The 20,795-nt window shown below is 48.0% G+C and overlaps 1 protein-coding gene across 2 annotated transcripts in view; it reads left to right on the top strand.

Moving 5' to 3' along the window:
- Myo18b (myosin XVIIIB) overlaps positions 1–20,795 on the top strand; it is a 208,656-nt gene that overhangs the window by 161,035 nt on the left and 26,826 nt on the right. For both annotated transcript variants that reach the window (XM_085837031.1, XM_085837032.1), the window contains exons 40-41: positions 12,274–12,404; positions 19,410–19,454. In XM_085837031.1, coding sequence (XP_085693157.1) covers positions 12,274–12,404; positions 19,410–19,454 — 176 coding nt within the window. The remainder of the gene's footprint in view (positions 1–12,273; positions 12,405–19,409; positions 19,455–20,795) is intronic.

Here is a 20,795-nt window from a genome sequence, read left to right as displayed (position 1 = left end):
GATGTGTGACACCTGGCCAGGTGCTGGTGATTCAGTATCCCCTGGTTGGCAGATATTGTCCCTCCAGAACTTAGCTTCTGTGTAGTATGTTCTCTGTCTCCTTCTGTATGTCTCCTGGCCTGCATTTCCCATCCTGTGATAACACCAGGCTTGTCATTTTGTTAGATTAATTATGAGTCTGTGTTAGCTTGGTGGCCCCTGTTAAGAACTATGTGGGCATCTGTCAATCTGTCATAATCAGGGTTTCTGGGTTGGTTTTTTTTTTTTTTGTTTTTTTTTTTTTTTTTTTTTTTTTTTTGGTTTTTCAAGACAGGGTTTCTCTGTATAGCTCTGGCTGTCCTGGAACTCACTTTGTAGACCAGGCTGGCCTCGAACTCAGAAATCCTCCTGCCTCTGCCTCCCAAGTGCTGGGATTAAAGGCGTGCGCCACCACGCCCGGCCATAATCAGGGTTTCTATTCCTGCACAAAACATCATGACCAAGAAGCAAGTTGGGGAGGAAAGAGTTTATTCAGCTTACACTTCCACATTGTTATTCATCACCAAAGGAAGTCAGGACTGGAACTCAAGCAGGTCAGGAAGCAGGAGCTGATGCAGAGCCATGGAGGGATGTTACTTACTGGCTTGCTTCCCTTGGCTTGCTCAGCTTGCTCTCTTATAGAACCAAGACTACCACCCCAGGGATGGCCCCACCCACAAGGGGCCCTCCCCTCTTGATTACTAATTGAGACAATGCCTTACAGCTGGATCTCATGGAGGCACTTCCTTAAGGAAGGTTCATTTCTCTGTGATTACTCCAGCTTGTACCAAGTTGACACCAAACCAGTCAGTACATAGGACCTTTCTATGCATGAGGTAGCACTGGAAGACCTTAATTGGACCTACAAAGACACTGAGCCAGAATCACCCATCTAAGCCAAGCCTGAACCCTTCACACGATAAAAACCATGCGGGACAGTAAATATTTGCTGCTCTCAAACATTGGGCGCCAAAGTAATTTGTTACATGACAATAAATAACCGATACACAATACAGATCTGTAATTCTTCATTCGGTTGTGTGGTGCCGGAAAGCGGAGATTTTGGAAATCTTATTGCCTTTTCCTCAAAATTTATGGATGAGAGAGCGTACAGCTCTGAGTGGATGGTGTAATAGATATTTATAAGCCGGAAACATCGATTGCATCTTAAATAACGAAAAGCCATGGCCATCCTGAGTGCTAACCACTTGGCTGCCCCCACTGCCATCAGATCCAATCCAGTCTTCCTCAGCTCAGCTGTCACCTACAGGGAGCAGCTGGGGGCAATGGAGGAGGGGTAGGGAGGGAAAGGACCAGAGAGGGAGGTTTTGCCTTGGGCACTCTTGGCAGAGGTCACATCTTTTAATTTGATATCTCCTTAGGGGTTCCTCTTAAAGCCGGCTTCCCACAGGGGACACTGTTGGAGCCTGACCTCCACTGGAAGGCTCCATGTCTGGGCTTTTCCCTCATCCCTGGCTCACCAGTGCCTTCCTGATTGCTGCTCCTCTGGCTTCGACCAGCTGCTCTTCACTCTGGTCTGTTTCACCCCAACCTTGGTGTCCCTCAATGTGGTGACAGTTGTCCCCTATGAACCCTCTTTACTGCTTTCTCCAAGAATCCTTCTGATGACATGCAGGGTTACCTAGGCTAATTACCCTACCTGGGGATCCTGTGCTATCTGTAAAGGGCTTTGACCTTGTAAAGCAGCATCTAGATTAAGCAGGGCCTCTTCTGGCTTCAACTTTCCCATCACAGGGGAAATTGATTCCCTATTCTATTCACTTATTCAGTTCTCAGTATTAGGTTCCTGGGACTGAGTGGCATGGTATGGTTTCTATTTTCTCTGATTCACCAGCTCCCTCAGTGTGAGCACTGAAATCCTTTCACCTTCAAGAAGGAATGTATTTTTTTACTCTTTTCTGGAAAATGAGGTTTCCCTGCCTGTTTGATACATGTGGCCTTTGTGCTCCCACACCCTTATTAGAAAGAATTGAGCCAGTCAGACGTGTAAGGGGGTACCACTTGATATTCCTTCATTATTTTTTTCCTTGCAAGAAGCTTTTGTCAAAGAGCAAGAAGTGGCAATGTCACCAAGAAGGGGAGGTGAGAAACATATCCACTGACACAGTGACCCACTGACACAGTGACCCACTGACATAGTTCCCACAGAGGGTCAGAGTTCCCACGCAGAGACAGGGTTCCCACAGAGGGACAGGGTTCCCATGGAGGGACAGGATTCCCATGCAGGGGCAGGGTTTGTATAGTCTAGAGCAAAGACTGCTGTATGCAGGCCAGGTCTCACTCTGCCCACCACAGATCTCCTTCCTGATTCTGAGACTAACTGTGTGGTGCAATGAGGAAGGCTGGCTCTGAGAACCACTAGCCCAGTGAAAGATCCAGCCAGGCTCAAAACTCAAAGCGCCGTTCATGTTGAATTATGTGTTGGTTTTCATTGGCATGGAGCCAAAGGATCACATATGATACTGAGGGATTCTCTATGTACGTGAGCTCATGTGTGCACATGCCTTCCACATGTGTGGGAAATCCAAGAAGACTTAGGGCATCAGCCCTCACCTTCAGCTTTGCTTTTAGGCATATATCAGGCTAGCTGGCTTATGAACTTCCTAGCCTTCTCCTGTCTTCCTTATCCTGTCTTCCTGAAGGTGTATGGGGGATAACAAGAGGTTATAATCCTGCATCAGCTCCTTCGTGGGCTCTGGGCACTGAACTCAGTTCATCAGATTTATTCTGTGAGTGCTTTGCCGTTGAGCCATTCCCCTGTCATTTAGACTTTCCATTACTGTGACAAACAGCTGGGAAGACAAAGAGAGATTGTTTATTATTATTTGTGGCTTCCATCTTAATTATTCTCTTTAACGGTGACTGAAAAGCTCATCAATTTTATGTAGGAATCTAAAACTTGTAATAAATTGATATAAATTGACCACCACCCTAAAAAAACCTCAGTTTCTTTTCACCATTGTTAAATTAATCTTAAAAGTAAAGATAGACTTAATCATACGTGGATGTTTGTTAAATAGAAACATTCCATCTTGATCTGCCCCGATCCACCTGATCCACCCTAGTCTGCTTTCTGTTGCTGTAATAAACACTGGCCAGAGCATCTTGAGGAGGAAAGGGTTTATTTCTTACACATCCCAATCATTGAGGGGTGTAAGGACAAAAACTCAAGGAATGAATTCATGCAGAGGCCATGGAGAAAGGTAGCTTTCTGGCTTACTCTCCGTGGCTTGCCCAACATGCCTTTAAAAATGCAACTCACAACCACCTGCTTAGGAGTAGCACTGTTCACATTCTGCTGGGGCCTCCAAATCACTCATTAACCAAGAAAACTCCTCCCACAGACTTGCCTCTGGGCTGGTCTGAGGCAGTTCTTCAGTTGAAGTTCTCTCTGCCAGGTACTGCTACATTGTGTCAAGTTGATAAAAACTAACCAGTATAATTGATCCCTTGTCATATTGACACACAAATGCACCACTATTAAACCATAACCTTTCTTTTCTTACTTGTCCCAAAATATCCCCTGAAAAGTCATACAAAACATAGTACACCCTTAAAAGTAGCACATACTTTAATTTTTTCTACACTTTTTAAAATTCAAGGTTGCTTTAGAAATTCAAAGTCACTTAATTGTAGCCTCTTTGTAAAATCAAAAACAAATTACATACTTCCTTAGTCCAAGAAGGGAAAAACCAGGAAATAGCCATGCGCAGATCAAAGCAAAGCCAATCTTCAACAGTATAAATAAATGTGTCCAACATGATCTTGTGGGCTGCAAGGGGCTTAGGTAGTCTCATCTCTCCAGTCATGCCACTCACAGCACACACAGCTTATTTCTTGGACTCAGAACTACTCTACTCTCTCTCCCCACTCCTGCCTATCCTGGGAGGTTGAAATGCAGCCCTAGCACCTCCAATACGCTGGAGTCTCTACTGCAACAGATGCCACTTCTTCACCAATGGCTTCTGATCTTTTCAGGAACTCTGACCCTGACACACCATGTTAAGCCCCAGCTTCTCTCCATGACCCCTTCAACCTTGAAGCTCCCATGTTTCCAAAATCATTACCAGGTGGGAGACTCGTACATATTAGAGTTCAGCTGCCAGCTTGCTAGACTGTTTTGGCCTTCCTGAACCACAGATGTGAGGAACCACTTCCCAGAAGAATTTCAGCTCAGGCCCAGCTAATCAGCGTAGAGCAAAGGTTTCACTTCAGTAGTGTTGGTCTCTTGTTAATTGCAGCTGATTCTTCAACTCCAGGATAGCAGAAACTGTAGACTCTTAATTCAAAGCATCACTTAAACAGGCATGACGGAGTCTTTACTTCTCAGACATTATAAGCCAGTCAGTCCTTCATATTCTTCACCTCCCTGAGCTTATCTTGCAAGGTCCCACAGAACAGTTCATTAAGCTTTGGGCACTCAAATGGCTTTTCTGGTCCAAAGTTCCAAATGATTTTACAATCCTCCCCCAAGCAACATGGTCATGTCTGTCCTAGCAATACCTCACAAGGTTTACTTTCTACTGCTGGGATGAAACACCATGACCAAAAGAAACTTGGGGAGGAACGAGTTCATTTGGCTTCCATATTCAAATCAGAGTTCATCACTGAGGGCAGTCAGGGCAGGAAATTAAGGCAGGAGCCATGGAGAGTGCTGGTTACTGGCTTGTTCCCCCATGGCTTGCTCAGCCTGTCTTCTTTTATAATCAGGGTTCTTTCTTATATAAATTCAGATCACCTGCCCAAGGTTGATACTGTCTTCAGTGGGTGGAGCCCTCCCACATCAATCATTATCAGGACCCCCCCCCCCAACACACACACATGCCAGTCTGATGGAGGCAATTTGTCATCTGAGATTTTCTCATACCAGATCACCTAATTTGGGTCAATATCTTAGTGTTTCTATTACTGTGAAGAGACACCATGACCGTAGCAACTCTTACAGAGGAAAACATTTAACTGGGGCTGACTTACAGTTTCAGAGGTTCAGTCCATTATCGTCATGGCGGGAAGCATGGCAGGATTCAGGCAGACATGGTGCTGGAGGAGTTAAGAGTTCTACATCTTGATGGGAAGTCAGCCTGGAGAGAGACTGTCCCTTCCACACTGGGCAGAGATTGAGCACTAGAAGCCTTCAAAGGCCACCCCCACAGTGACACATTTACTTCAACAAAGCCACACCTATTCTAGCAAGGACACATCTGCTAATAGTGTCATTCTCTGTGGGCCAAGCATTCAAATACATGAGTCTATGAGGGCCAAACCTATTTAAGCCATTAGAGTCACATCGACAAAAACAAAAACAAAACAAAGTAAAAAACTAACCAGCACGCACTACTTTGTTGCCCGAAGAAAAAGCAAATCTTGTGCATATTTCCCCCCAGTCCTAAACATTTGCTCTTCCAAGGACCCTGACCCTTGGGCTCTCTGAGGGAGTTCTCTGCTGCTTACAGCGTGGGTGGCCTTGGATTTAAATGCGTCCTTGTTGCCGTTGGACCCCATACAGTGTCCAGGATGTGCTCTGTGATGGGCAGAGGGGCACAGTGGTAAGAGTTCATGACAGAGCAAGGTTGCTTACCTTGTGGTAATCAGTGATCAGAAAGAGAGACAGGAAGTGGACAGGGCAAGAGACCGTGCCTGAGGACACACTTCCAGCGACTGACTTCCTGACTGACTTCCTCCTGCTAGTCCATCGCCTAAATTGTCTACTGATTCTCCAAACACCCACCCCGCAGCACGGGAGTGACACTTCACACTGAAATCCTATCAGGGACCATATGTCTACTCGCATTCTTTGAGGACGCAGGGGGCACTTCTGGGAAGATTGCCATCACTTGAGGCGTGATAAGGTCTGGCTTTCTGGTTGCCACTGACAGGCAAAGCAGCACAGGGCAGTCTGGGGCTGAGACACTCGACTGGGTGGTGAAGAGAAGACTCTTGGACCCCTGGTTGCTTGAGTTTGTGCAATGACCCATCAGACACGCCTGTCCCAGCTGAGGCAAGGCTGAGGAGGAAGGGTTAGATATTTACTGGCCCTGTAAACATATCTTTCTACTACTTTCTTTTTGTTGGTGTTTTTATTGAGAGGGGATGTTTTTGTAGCCCTGGCCATCCTGGAGATCTCTATGTTAAACCAGGATGGTCTAGAATTCAAAGATATCTGCCTGCCTCTGTCTCCTGAGTGCCAGAATTAAAAGGTGTGTGCTGCCACACCTGGCTCCCCGACTCTTTTGGTTTGCTTGTGGGACCTGCTAGGGTTTGAATCTGGTTGTTCCAAGAAAGACCAGTGTTTGTCTCCAGAGTATACAAATGGTCAGGGGGTTAATGTTTTACACACACACACACACACACCCACACACACACACACACACACGGGAGTTCTTTCTCTCAGAGGACCAGCCTCCAGAGTCGCTTTCTAAAAGGGACTCTGGCACCTCCTTGGTCTCACTAATAGTGAAGCTTCTGTCTTTCCTTCTTGTGTCAGAAAGCAGCAAGATGGATGAACTTCCAAGGCTGTTGTGAGATCTGTTCTGTGGAGCAAACCCTGGTGCAGGCGAGCTGAACCTTGAGAGGCCACCACAGGGGCAAGGAGCCTGAGGGGGAGCTCCTGTGTGTCTGTGAGAACAAATATTGTTTTCTGTTTTCCCACTTTCAGCCAGGTGCATGTGGCCTTTGGCAGAAGCCACACACATGGGGTGCTGTGCCCTTGGAGTGGCAGAGCCATGTGCCAAAAGAAAGCTCTTCCCTATGAAAATCATCCAGTCTCGGGTATTCCATTATAGCAACAGAAAGTGAACTAAAATCAGATCTTTGATGAGTCTCTCTGCATCTGTTATTGCACCATAAAAATAGAACGAAATAGAGAGTTTTCAGGGTGGATGAGGGAAGGACCTCGTGGAACAGCGACTGCATTGCTCCCTGGCTTTTCTGCCTGCTGATAGCCGGCTCCCGAGGTCAGGTAGAAGGGGATTCCATTGCAATCAACCAGAGAAATGAAGCCCATTTTCCAAGTTTCTGATAACACACCAAACTCATAGTTTCTGCGGAGAATCTGGAAAATCACAAAGAGAAAACATGAGCATGTTTTGCTAGCTCATGCCAGGGAGAATAACCACAGCCAGTAATTTACTATAACATGATGTTCTGTTTCCACGGTGCTTGGATCTAAGAGATCTTAATTAATATTAAGCGAGATAAGAGATTTCAGCCATTCAGCAGAACACTTTAGGAATGAACTCAGCAATAGTATGTTCAGGGATGTTTCAAGCATGTGAGATATATATATATATATATATATATATATATATATATATCAATCACATATTTATACATATACAGTATGTATGTGTATGCATGCATTTCAGAATGTTTCAGGGCTGTTTTGAAATCCTCCTGTCTGTGTGACATTCAGAGTCATTTGGATTTTGGATTAGAACAGGAGCTGGGGGTGATCATGGTGAAGCCTATAAACCTAGCAGGAAGTCAAAATTTCAAGGCCAGCCTGGGACAGAGTTGAATTTTAAAAAGATTTGCCAGTTGCTAATTGCACACATATCAATAAATGTCTGCTTGTATTTACTAAGCAAGCCACTGGCACTGGCTCCATGTGTATCACCTGTTCACTTGAACACACACATCCTACTGAGCAGGAAGCTCAGTAGGATGTGTGTACAGTAGTCTGTTCTTACTACTGTACCAGAAAATGGCAAGATGGTTCAATTTCAAGGATGTTGTGAGATCTGTTCTGTCAGGCAAACCCCGGATGAGGTGAACTGAAGCTTGAGAGGCCTCCTCAGGGGCACGAAGCCTGAGGGAAGAGCTCCCGTGCATCTCAGGCAGATGAAGGTCTCTGGGGAGCAGGGTTCTCTGGGTAAAGAAACAAGCAACAAACAACAGCTTTGGTATTAGCCTCTAATTGAATGTCACGAGCAGAGCCCATCTTAATTGCTAGCATTAATTATCGTCTGAACTGCTTCCCACACAGCAACTGTGCATAGGGCGCCCCATGGAGAGCAGCAGTCTAGAAGTCTAAAGGCCTCCCGATTCCTGTGAGCAATGCAGGGCCAGAAGCTCACATTGCCCAGTGTTGTCTTTATCTTGGTAAACATGATGGGTAGGCATCCTATGCGCATCAGACCCTGCCCTTTCCTTTGCCGCCAACAGTTACATAGTAACACTGACTCTCTCCACCCTAAGCATTCACCTGCCTTCCATGGGCCAGACATCAGCAGGGCAGGTGGATCAGGTCCGGTGACAGTGTTAGCTCTGTGGAAACTGGTACACAGTAGGTGCTCAGTAAATGTGACTTGACTACAAAGATGCATGATTGGACAAGAGGAGTATGTCGTAGGCACTGGTGCATAAGGAAGCCATTTCTGTCTGTGTTTTTTTCCCTGCCTCACACTGTAGAGCTGTCTGGGGATCGGGTGGGCTACTATGGGGTTTTCTGCCATGTATCTATCTAACTACCCAAACAGGCTTATAATCAGACTGGTGTTGCACCACTGAGCCTCTCCATGCTCCTTGCTAACTGTAGAGGATCCTAAGCTCGTACAGAGCCTCAGAACACAGCTGTGCTCTTGAGGGGCGACTGAGACAAACTTCAGTGTGCCCGGATGTGATCACCACACCAGCTGGGCATCTGCCCCTGGAAGGCATAAGGAGGCAGGGGGTCCCCAGCTTGAGCCAGGTGCCACAATTGGCCCCTTCATTCTGTGTGTCTTCTCTAGGTTGTGACAGGGTGAGGGACCTCGTTTTGTCTGCCCTGGGCTGGCTGCTGGGGTCTGCAGTGTTGAAACTGATGGGGTCTGCAGTGTTGAGACTGATGTCTTGGTCTTCGTAATCTGCAGATGCCCCCAGGTTCCTAAACTGAAGCAGGAAAGCTCAGCTCTGCTGACTGGTGATTGCTGGTTATACAGCTTCATCGCTCTGGGGTGGTCCCTGGCTCCAGGGTGCTCCATTGATCTGTCGTGCTCCCTCCAAGTCTGTTGCCCACAGACAGCAAGCAGATAAAGAATGGGCATTGAAAGTCCTTGGTCCAGGGCATGGCCAGCTAGTCTTCAAGTCTTCCTGCTCCGTCTAAGTAGCCCATTAGCTTTGGACAGACTTCCACATCCCAAGCTTCTTATTCTGGGTTTGGCTTCCCCAATGAAAGGGAAACAATGTTGCCCTGGCAGGGGTTCCTCTTCTGGGACTGTGAAGTTAGCAATGCCACCAATGGTTGATCCCCACCCCCATCAGCAATTTAACTACTTTACCTGCTACCCTGATTCACAATGAAATTGACAGGAAGGCAGATCAGCTGTGTGAGTTGCTGAAGGTCACACAGCCTCCGAGCCGCACCACTGAGATTCAACTCTGTAAAGCTGTAGACTTCAGAACCCATGAGGTTACAGATTTACCTCAGCTCAAGTCCCACTCTCCTGCCCATTTGCTTAGTTCTGCTCCCACAGTGCTCTGTCTGAGTCTGGGAAAGACTGGTGTTCCCATGCTGCTCTGTCTGAGCCCGGGAAGGAGTGGTGCTCCCATAGTACCTGAGCCTGGGAAGGAATGGTGCTCCCACAGTGCTCCGGAGCTTCTGGGATTCAGCCCCAAACACTTCCCCAGCTGTGTCTGAACTGATACACTGGTGACCTTTACATCACAGCCCCCCTTCACTGACCTGATGCCCTTGTCTGGCTGCTGGCTGGGGGCCGGGGCTGGGCCCCAGCTTGTCCCTTACTTGCCTGTCCTGAGGTTAACATTCCATGGCTGGAAGCCTCAGCTGAAGTGTAAACTGGCCCTGCTCATGCCAGCCTTGCCCACACATGCCTGCTTCTGACCACATTGTTCCTCCCTTTAAGCTCTGTGAAGTCCTGGCCTGGCTTGGTTGGGCCACACCTACTGCAGTACTCAATCCTTAATGCCATCTTTAAGGTTCTAACTCAGTGAGAAAGGGGAGGTCCACAAAGGGATGTCCATCAGTTCCTGAGATGGGAAACAGCTGTGGTCCTTGCTGGATTCCTGGTTTGAGCACAGCCAGCCCCATAGAATGGGGTCACGTCTTGGCTCTGCAGCCTCCAGTGATATAAATGTCCCCAGTTTCTTCAGAGAAGCCTGGAAATCTGTCTGTGGTCACTTGGCTTCTGGAGTTATCAGAAGGTCTGAGAGTTTACCCAGACCTGACTGTAATCTTCATCCTACACACCCCTCATCATTAGGCATCTGTGTGTTTCCTTGAATAGCTAACCACAAAGAAACTTCAGATGACCAGATCATCTTTAAAAAATCTCTCCACCTGTAACATAACTGAGACTCCAAGTCCCACTCAAAAAGTGTGTGTATGTGTGTGTGTGTGTGTGTGTGTGTAGTATATGTGGTGCTTTGTATGTAGTGTGTATGTAATACATGTGATGTTTAATATGTATTGTGTATGTGTGTATAGTGTATGTGGTGTTTTGCATGTAGTGTGTATTTAGTGTACATGGTAGTTTTATATATAGTGTATTGTGTGTATGTGATGCTGTGTGTGTATGTGTGTGTATATATTTGTGGTGCTTTGTATGTAGTGTGCATGTAGTACATGTGGTGTTTTATATGTAGTGTGTATGTGTGTGTAGTATATGTGGTATTTTGTATGTAGTATGCATGTGTATTTAGTGTACATGGTAGTTTGTATGTAGAGTGTATCTGTGTGTGTAGTGTACATGGTAGTTTGTATGTAGAGTGTGTGTATCTGTGTGTGTCATGTACCTGGTGGTCTGTGTGTGTGTTGTGGTGTGTGTATGTTGTGTGAAGTGTGTATATGTGTGTGTGTGGTGTGGTGCGTGTATATGTAGTGTGAGGTATGTGTGTGTGGTTGCTATGGATTCCGGGTCACAGTCTTCTTGGTAGTTCTGTTTGCTCCATACCATTCAAGGATGCTGTCCACATTGCACAGCCCTTGCTTCTGCTAACAACTGTCTAATGACATCAAAGTGATGTTCTGTGATCTCCGTAACCATCCCCAAAGCTGGGTATAGCTTCTGGCTTTCAGACTCTCATTTCATTGGCTGCACTGCCCCGAGCAAACTCATGTTCAGGGCCCTGCTTTGCCTTCTGATCCATCCTGTGGAATTAATTTCCAAAAGAGAGATTCTGAATGTAGCCAGATGATTCTCTAACTTGAGGTATCTGGTGCATTGTGGGATATAACAGTATCTGGCCTTGACCTGACACATGTCACAGTATCCCCCAAGGTGTGGTCGCCAACTCTTTCTCCAGACTCAATCCTAAGTCTCCAGGTGGCAACTCACCTCCATCAGCAAGCTTTGTGTTAGGGATAAACTGAAAGGCAGATGCCTCGTGGGCATCAGATATTTCCCAAAGAGTCAGGACAGAATCGAGTCACAGCACTACCAGAGAGTACTGATCTCAGTGGATGAGTACTGATCTCAGTGGATGAGTACTACAAAGACAATCAAGAGTACTACGTTCTAGCACTCTTGCTAAGTCCTTTTGCTCTTGAAGGTCTCCATTGCTCAGCTCTGAAGCATGATTGGTTTTCATGACTTTGCTGCCAGGCTCTCATTGAGGGAGGCTTTGGTCACATGACTAGTGCTGGCCACAGAAAATGCCCCATAACTGCCTGCCAGGTCTGTCACTCTGCAGGGGCCCCCACTGGGCCATCCCACTTTGTATAATTCTTAGGTTCAGTTCTATTGCTGTGTACACCATGACCAAGGTGACTCTTACACAAGAAAGCATTGCTTACAGTTTCAGAGGGTAGGTCTAGGGTGGTCATGGTGTGGAGTGTTGCAGTGTGTAGGCAGGCATAGCCTGGAACATAGCCTTCTCTGTGTTGCCCCAAACCTTCCGCACCAGGTCCAGCCCATTTACTGATCAATTTAAGATGGCTTTGCATTCAATAAGGTGATAGGGTAAACTCAAGCATGGCTCTGGGCTCCTAAAAACACATATGGATGACCCAGCTTCGAGTTCCTGGGACACACCATTAGGGCCCTCTAGAGTCTATTCCCTCCTATGTAGAACAAGTCATGCTTGCTTGGGACACCCAGGGCTTCACACTCTCCTCATCTGCTGTGAAGGCCTGGGAAGGATTTGTTTACATCGCAGAGAGATGGGCTCTGTTCAGGCTGTCCCCTCCCCCCACATAGGCTCTGCTCAGGCTGTTCACTCTGCCCCCTCCCCCTGGAACTCTGCAGTGCTGTGGAGTTCTCATGCAAGACCAATGGGTTCTGTGGTCTCTGCCTGCAGGAGAAGTATGTGGAGGAGCTGGCAACTGTGAGACAAACGCTGCAGACAGACCTGGAGACGTCCATCCGACGCATCGCGGACCTGCAGGCAGCCTTGGAAGAGGTGGTGTCAAGTGATAGTGACACAGAAAGGTAAGTGGGTGGTGGCCGGGTCCGAGGCGGGGCTGTGCTCTGCAGACCTCTTTTGTCCCTACAAGTCTCAGGCTGTATTTGCTGGGAGGACCCCAAAATGCCTGAGGGTTGCTGGTTTATTTAGATTGAAAGAAGAGGGACACTGTCCCTGTCACCTATGAAGTGTGGGAATTGACTTGCTGGACATGAATGGTTGGAAAGTGTCTTAGTCAGGGTTTTACTGCTGTGAACAGACACCATGACCAAGGCAACTCTTATAAAGACAACATTTAATTTGGGCTGGCTTACAGGTTCAGAAGTTCAGTCCATTATCATCAAGGCTGAAACAAGGCAGTATCCAGGCAGACAGGAGGAGCTGAGAGTTCTACATCTTTCATCTAAAGGCTGCTAGCAGAATACTGGCTTCCAGGCAGCTACGATGAGGGTCTTAAAGTCAGTGACACACCTCCTCCAACAAGGCCACACCCATTCCAACAGGGCCACACCCACTCCAACAGGGCCACACCCACTCCAACAGGGCCACACCTACTCCAACAGAGTGGCACCTTCTAATAGTGCCACTCCCTGGGCAGAGCATATACAAACCATCACAGAATGTGACCAGTGTGGCATCCTAGGGAAGTGACTTGGGTCTGTGTTTGTTACTTTCTTGTTGCTGTGTCACAACTCCTGGTGTAAGCCACTTAAAGGTGGGCTTGTTTTGGCTTATGCTTCAAGGCTATTGTTCTCTCTCTCTCTCTCTCTCTCTCTCTCTCTCTCTCTCTCTCTCTCTCTCTCTCTCTCTCTCATAATGAATCCAAAGGTAAAGGAGACAGGAATAGAGTGGCCATGCTCAGGGGTGGAGCAGGCTGTGAGAGAAATCAGAGGCCAGACTTCTCAACTGGGTAATGAACCAGGATGAGGTCACAGAGCACCCCAGACATCGCACAGGCTCCATCTTAAGAGCCACTACCCCCAGATGGTGCTCACATAAGACGTATCTGTCTCTGTGGCAACAAGACTCACCCTCTGCTTGGGTCCATCAGGCCACGGCCACCTGAATGCAGCTCCAGCATTTGTCTCCTTTCATCCTGACCTCTGCATCCGAGGCTGTACATATTCTTCCTTGCTGCATTTCCGATGTCTTTCTTCTTGACTATGTCTCCAGTTTCTACATACCATCAGCCTCATGGTTCCTCAAATTGGAAGGGAACTTGCCTGTGTCTCAGGGGAGCTGTGGGATGTGGTGTGGTGTCTGAACATAGGTGCCACACAATGTTCCTGGTACCCAGGAGCACCCCAGGCAGCAGCGAGTGGGATTGCTCTTGTTGGGGGAGGGGAAAGCATAGACCACAATTCTATTTAAGTGTCCCTCGGTATCATATGACCTCAAACAAATATTCAATCACTCTGATCCTTAGTCTCTTCGTTTCCAAGGTGGATCAGTAAGAGGTTAAAAATGCAACTCCTCACACAGAAGCATAGCCCTGCAGAGATTCAGACATTGCTTGTTGCCTCTGTCCTTTAGTTCATTCATCTATCCATCTGTTTGATTGGTAAGCCTGTCCCATGCCAGACATCTCCTTATGAGTTTGCGTTTTTCTTCTTGCTTTTTGGATGCCATTTTTCTCCATGTTGTAGTGGGCAGGGGCTGAAGAGCTTGTGTGAGATGTTCAGTACAGGGCCAGGAGCGTGGATTGGAGAACAGTTCAGGAATGTGGTGGTGTCTTCACACAGCCCGAATTCTGGGGCATGTGTGCAAATGGACAGACAAATCAAACAAAAGAGTGTGTGGGCTCTGCTGGAACCTAAAAGCCTCTGGTGGCAGGTGACCAGTGGGGTCGGTGGCTCCGGCTCGTGAGGGAGGAGGCAGAACAGACCCATGAGAGGAGAATCTGGGGAGGCAATGCACAAAGACCAAGAGCAATGTTCTAGAAAGCGAGATAAGAGCCTTGTAATAGTTTAAGAGAGGAGAGGGTTTAGCTCAGAGCAACGGCCTCCTGAGGAAGGGAGCATGTTGATTGGGAAGACACAGGGCATGCAGCCTGATGTGCTCATGCCCCAGACTAGAACCTGATGTCTGCCAGCTAGGCCACAGTCTCCATGTGTCCACAATCTCCAGAGCAGGGCCACCCTCTGAGAACGATGGTGCACCACACTGCAGGACCGTGTCACACTGAGGTCCTGGAGGGGGACTTGAGGCCCTTTACCTTTCTTTCCCTGTTCTCCACCTCCCTCCTTCCCCTCCTGTCTTTCTCCTCTCACAGAGCTTCCCTGAAACCCGCTGAGACTCTCAGTTCCCCCCAGATATTGGGGGGCTAAAGAAATAAAAGATGCCTACAGAAAAGTCCTGACTCTGGTCCTGGAGGGGGACTTGAGGCCCTTTACCTTTCTTTCCCTGTTCTCCACCCCCTTCCTTCCCCTCTTGCCTTTCTCCTCTCACAGAGCTTCCCTGAAACCCACTGAGACTCTCAGTTCCCCCAGATATTGGGGGGCTAAAGAAATAAAAGATGCCTACAGAAAAGTCCTGACTCGTTGCATAGAGCAAACAGTTCACCTATCTGCTGATCACTGCTGTCGTAACCAGGGTCTCTGTTACCTTGATCAACACCATAAGCAGCATCAACTTAGTGAGGAGAGGGTTATTTCAGGTTACAGTTTCACATCGCAGTTCGTCACCGTCTTAGTTAGGGGTCCCCATTGCTGCGAACAGACACCATGACCAAGGCAACTCTAAAAGACAACATTTCATTGGGGCTGGCTTACAGGTTCAGAAGTTCAGTCCATTATCATCAACATGGGAGCATAGCAGCATCCAGGCAGGTGTGGTGCAGGAGGAGAGTTCTGCATCTTCACCTGAAGGCCACTAGGAGAACACTGACCTCCAGGCAGCTAGGATGAGGGTCTTAAAGCCCATGCCCACAGTGACACACCTTCTCCAACAAGGCCACACCTAATAGTGCCACTCCCTGAGCCAAGCGTATTCAAACCAGCACAACCACCAAAGCAAGTCAGGGCCAGAACTCAAGGCAGGAACTTGGAGGCAGGAAGTGAAACAGAAACCAAGGAGGGGTGCTGCTTACTGGCTTGCTCCTCACAGCTTGCTCAACCTGCTTTCTTGTAGAACCCGGGACCACAAGCCCAGGGATGGCCCCACCCACAATGGGCTAGGCCGAACTACATCAATCACTAATCAAGGAAATGCACTATAAACTTGCCTACAGGCCTCTCTAATGAAGGCCTCTTTTCAACTGAGGTTCCTCTTCCCACATGACTCTACTTTGTGTCAAGTTGTTAAGGAAATGACCAGGACACCCCAGAGGAACATCATTGACTGTCAAAAACAAAAAGAAATACATGTTGAACCATTATGGGTCTACTACACAGAGCAGGGATCCCAGTTCCTGCCCTGGTGTCAGCAAATTCCCCCTCATCAGCAGCTGCAAACTGCACACTGTGCGTTCTTACTGCCTTGAATGAGAAACGTTTGGATTGGAGCCTGAAAGTTTGGTCCAAGATACTTCTTTATGAAGTCTCAATGAGGATTCAGACCACTGGCTTAGGAAGGAAGAAAGAGGAGGAGGAGGAGGAGAAGGAGGAGGAGGAGGAGGAAGAGAGAGAGAGAGAGAGAGAGAGAGAGAGAGAGAGAGAGAGAGAGAGACTCTCTAACAGCCAAGTTGAGAGACTTGTTCTCATTATGCCAGTTCACAATTCTAAGGTTCACCTGGAATTAGAGATCTTAATGGAGCAGGCCTTGTAGGCTGGGAGCCAAGCCACATGCCCAGAAAGTCAGGCAGCACACAGTGTTACTTAAGCTCCCGTGACTCTGAAGCAGGGGACTCTGCAGCAGGGCCTGGCATTGTTGGCTACACTGTAACATCAACCTTCTTAGACTAATGGAGGAAATGTTTCAGTTCATCCCCGGGGCCTAGAACGTGCTCATTAGTCATGAGAGGAAGGCTACAAAGGGTGACAGAAATTTCCATCTATTCCTGGCTCTAGAATCTGCAGCTGCTCTGCCTGTTGCCTTGCCTGGGGATATGCTAGGGTTTGGAGGGGTCCACAGCTTACCCTTGACTTCAGAGTCACGGATAAAAGATGAGGACTCTGGGAGCGATCGTGTCCTTGGGGGTGGGGTGGGTGGCTTCTGGGTGATTTCCAACTCATGTGCTCTAACAACTGGTCTGACATCAGGCTGTGGAGGAGACCTGGACATATCTGGATGGAACCAGAGACTGGCCTTCTAAGGACACATTGTGTATCAACAACTTTCTGTTGAGCCTTGGCTCTGGCCCAGATGTGAAATTCCCTGCTTCATGAGGTGACTGTCCCCCCACCCCTTTTCTTGAAGCTGCCCTCCATGAGTGCTAAACATGTCCTGATCTGGAAGAACAGCTTGAGAGAACTCTCTGTTCATCCAAGGAGGTTGACACCCAGTTAGAGTCACAACATGGGCCCCTGTGCCCTGTGGCAATAAATGAATGTTACAGGTTGGCCTGCTTTCTGAGAAGGGTTGTAACCAACACCCAGATGACAAGATAGAGACAGAGCTCCCACGATTTGCCATGTCTATTTGCAACATTGCAGGAAATGGTGGTAATGGCCCCCTGTGGTTCCCTCTCTGGAGGACAGTTGTTATTGCTTGGCACACGCTGCCCTTGCACGGTCACTGGGCTCCTATCATTATCTTTTACAAACTACAGAAAAGGAAACTGAGTCCCATGGGTATCTAAAGTCTCACTGGTGCATACTTTAAGCCACTAAGCCATGGCTTGTTTCTGGAGTTGACCTCACCCCCAACCCCCCTTGCCTCCAATGCCAGTCAAAGGCAGCTTTGTTACCACATAGGACATGCTGACTGTCCTTCACCTCCTATCAAGGTCTCTGTTTCCTTCTGGGCTGCCATGGTGGTGAGCTCACGTCAGTCACTGACACAGAGCAAATGAATCCGGGCGTCACTTCCCAGCCTGTATTTGCATTTAGACTGCGCCTGTCTGGTGAAAGGTACCCAGGAGGAATACATCTGAAGACACTTAATCAATTACCTCGATCCTTGCCAACATCTGTTTAAAAATTCCTGGCACAGGCTCACTTTGCAAAACCACACTGGCCAAGATGAAAGAACTGTAGGCACCAGCCCAGGGCAAGGGGTTGAGACTCCCTGGGTTTTGTAGCCGACCAGATCAGTACCACGGACAGAGCCTCGGTTACACGGCAGGCTCGGCAGGCTAGATCAGCACCATGGACAGCGCATTTGGCCTCCACCCTCTAATTGCCCTTGCCTAAGAAGACTGCTCCAAGCACAGGCATTGGCAGGAATGGAGGGTGGAGGTTGTAACAATGGTGGCTACAGTCTTGTTTCTTGTGAGATGGTGGCTTACGTGGTACAGTCATGATGCATGGAAATCCCAGATCTCCCTGCTCAGCTGCAAACAATCATGGTTTGGAGCATCAGAGTCATCTTCTGGCATGAAGGCCAACTTTATATGGAGGTACTGTTTACAAAGATGTGTTTCCTCTTCTGTCAGCTGATGTCTCGCCTGCTGAGCCCATTGGGGAGCCATGCAGACAGGAAGCACACAGATGGGACTCACATAGTCAGTGGGGTTTGCTCCTACAGACTGGGTCCAAAAGCATCACACATCCAAGGTAGAACAGCAGAGACAATAGTGAAACACGACATCAGGAAGTGTCCAGGTCTCAGGGGAAAGGGTCCCTCCATGAGGAAGTGGTTTTGAGTTCCAAGTCCCCAGAGCCATCTTCAGAGATGAAACCTGGATGAGTGTCGGCACCCATGTATGCTCTGTTGCTGAGCTGGGCAGACTGTGTGGAGCAGTGACGGTAATGAATGCTATCCAGTGTCCAAGCTAGGAGCGTGGATTCCAAATGGAGGGAATGAGACTGCTGACTTCCTGCGTGGCTCACACTGAGAGGGAAATGAGGTTTAGCCTCTTGGCATTAGACATTTGGTTGTGAGCTCTGGGGACCCTACTATCCTGTCTCCATGCATGGAAGACATGTTCATGGTCCTCTGGAGATACATCTTGGAAAAAGGGAGGCATCTAAGGAAGCATAGCTTTAGAGGAAGAAACAAGAAACAGTGGGTGCACCCTCTTCAGACCTGCCCAAATCCCTGCAGACATTGTGGCTGGAGGCTCAGCCTGAGGACCAGAGTAAAGGCAACTTAGATGCAGGGGTGTGCTTTTGTCTGGATTCCCATTTGAGGGCAGTGGTACACTGACTACCAGTGTGTCTTGTTGTCTCCACAAAGCTGGGTTTGGAAGTTCAGTGGCCTTGTGAATGGTATACCATCTTCATCTCTAAATTGAGGCAGATGGTGTGGGCAGAGTGTGTAAACATGTTTCTCCCTGGAGAATAGCTACTTGTATAATTATATTAGGAGTTTCCCACAATGCCTCAGGAAGCTATCCTGCCAGAGCCCAATCTGTTGGCTTCCCAAAGACTATGAGTGAGGCAGGTGCCAGGCAGTTGTCAATAAAAATAAGATTAATGTCAGTGATGCCAGTTGCATTTCAAAAAATAGTTGTTCTGACTGTTTTGCATACATATATGTCTGTTCCTTGTGTGGGTACCCTCAGAGGCCAAAAGAGGGTGTTGGATCCCCGGGAACTGGTGTTACAGACAATTGTGAACCACAGTGTAGGTTCTGGAAGTTGAATCTAAGTCCTCTAGAAGAGTAGCCCATACTCTTAACCAGAGCCCTACCCGCTAGTCATGTTTTTAAAAAGCATTGGTAACGGTTGCTCCTGTTCTCTGGGATCTGCACTAAACAATCCACAAGGGCTACTTCACTCTGCTCCATGGGCAGAGGCAGAGGCTCATGCGTTGTTGGTCAACCGCAGTTTGTAGAGGAAAACGGGAGGCTCAGAGAGGACAACTCTGTACCCTACAACTATACAGAAGTGAAGGGTAGACATGGCAGGCAAACCCAGGTGTATGTCGTGCTGGAGACCATGTCCCCCCAGTCCTGGCTGTACAACTATATTGTCTTGTGTCTCCTTCTAGTATCCAGACGGCAGTGGACTGTAGCAGCCGCAGCGGGAAAGAGGGGTAAGCAAACCACAAAGCTTGTGAAGGCAAGCCCTCGGCTGTGTGTGTGCATTGGGGAAGGAGAAGGGTCACACCCATCACAGAGCTCTCTGTAATTAATGCCTGTGAGGCTCTGGCTTCATGGTTTAGCACGTGCCTTACAGGAGTGCAAACTTGCATACCTGTGTGACATAGTTTAGATACATGGAAGACATGTGTTATCATGCCATTACCCACCACCACCTTCAATGGCTCCCTGCTGCCCAGAACAGACTTTATAGGTGGACACTTGTGTTCCATGTTGACCTTTGATTCCCCTCTTCACCCCGTGAGTTCTGCTTGCCTACTTCCTGGACTCTCTTCCCACCAAACCCTCACCTTCCCAAGGCTCACCTGCCTCACTTCCTTCCTTTTCTTCCTGGAAGGAAATGGAGGCTCCTTACTTAACCCAGAAGCTGGCCTTCTGCCTCTCTCTGTAGTAGTGCTAATGGAGCCTTCATTTCGTGGCTGCTCTCCTAAGAAGCAACCTTGAGGACAGGATTAATATCAAGTTCATGTATGCAGCCCTGTCCCATGGTGGTTGACTTAGTGGCAGATAAACATACCTCACACTTGTATGTGCCTGGACCTGTACACACAAATATATCAAACACTTCTGCATGCATGGGCTCGCTTGTACACACACATACATATAGACATGCACACACACATAGACACACACACAGAGACATAGACAGATACATTCACACATACACACTGACACAGACACACACAGAAACAAACACACAGATACACACACACAGTTGCACACACACAGAGACACAGACAGACATACACACATATACTCTCACAGAGACACATGCACATAGACAGAAACACAGTCGCACACACATACAGACACATAGATGCACAGACAGATACATACTCACATAGATACACACATTCACACATACTCTCACACATACACACACAGATACATTCACACACACACATACATACACACACAGAGGGAGAGGGGGAGGAGAAGAGGAGGGGAGAGGGGGAGGGGGAGGAAGAGGGGGAGGGGGAGGGGGAGAGGGAGAGGGAGAGGGAGAGAGAGAGAGAGAGAGAGAGAGAGAGAGAGAGAGAGAGAGAGAGAGAGAGAGAGACTGTCAAAGACCATAAAGAGAAAGTCCAGCTTGCCAAGGAGATTCCCATAAGGCAAAGGAGGATTGAAGATTTTCACCCCTTGCATATCCCATGAACATATTATTTGGTACAGAATTCAATAGCAAGCTTGATCCTCAAGTCAGAGAGGCCTTAACACACCAAGTCCTTAACACTCCAGTTGGTGTGTGTGTATGTGTGTGTGTGTCCAAGAGT

The sequence above is a fragment of the Mus caroli genome, unplaced genomic scaffold (genome assembly GCF_978045245.1).
Source record: "Mus caroli unplaced genomic scaffold, Mus_caroli_1 scaffold_4, whole genome shotgun sequence".
NCBI lineage: Eukaryota > Metazoa > Chordata > Mammalia > Rodentia > Muridae > Mus > Mus caroli.
This window is presented reverse-complemented; position numbering and strand designations above follow the sequence as displayed.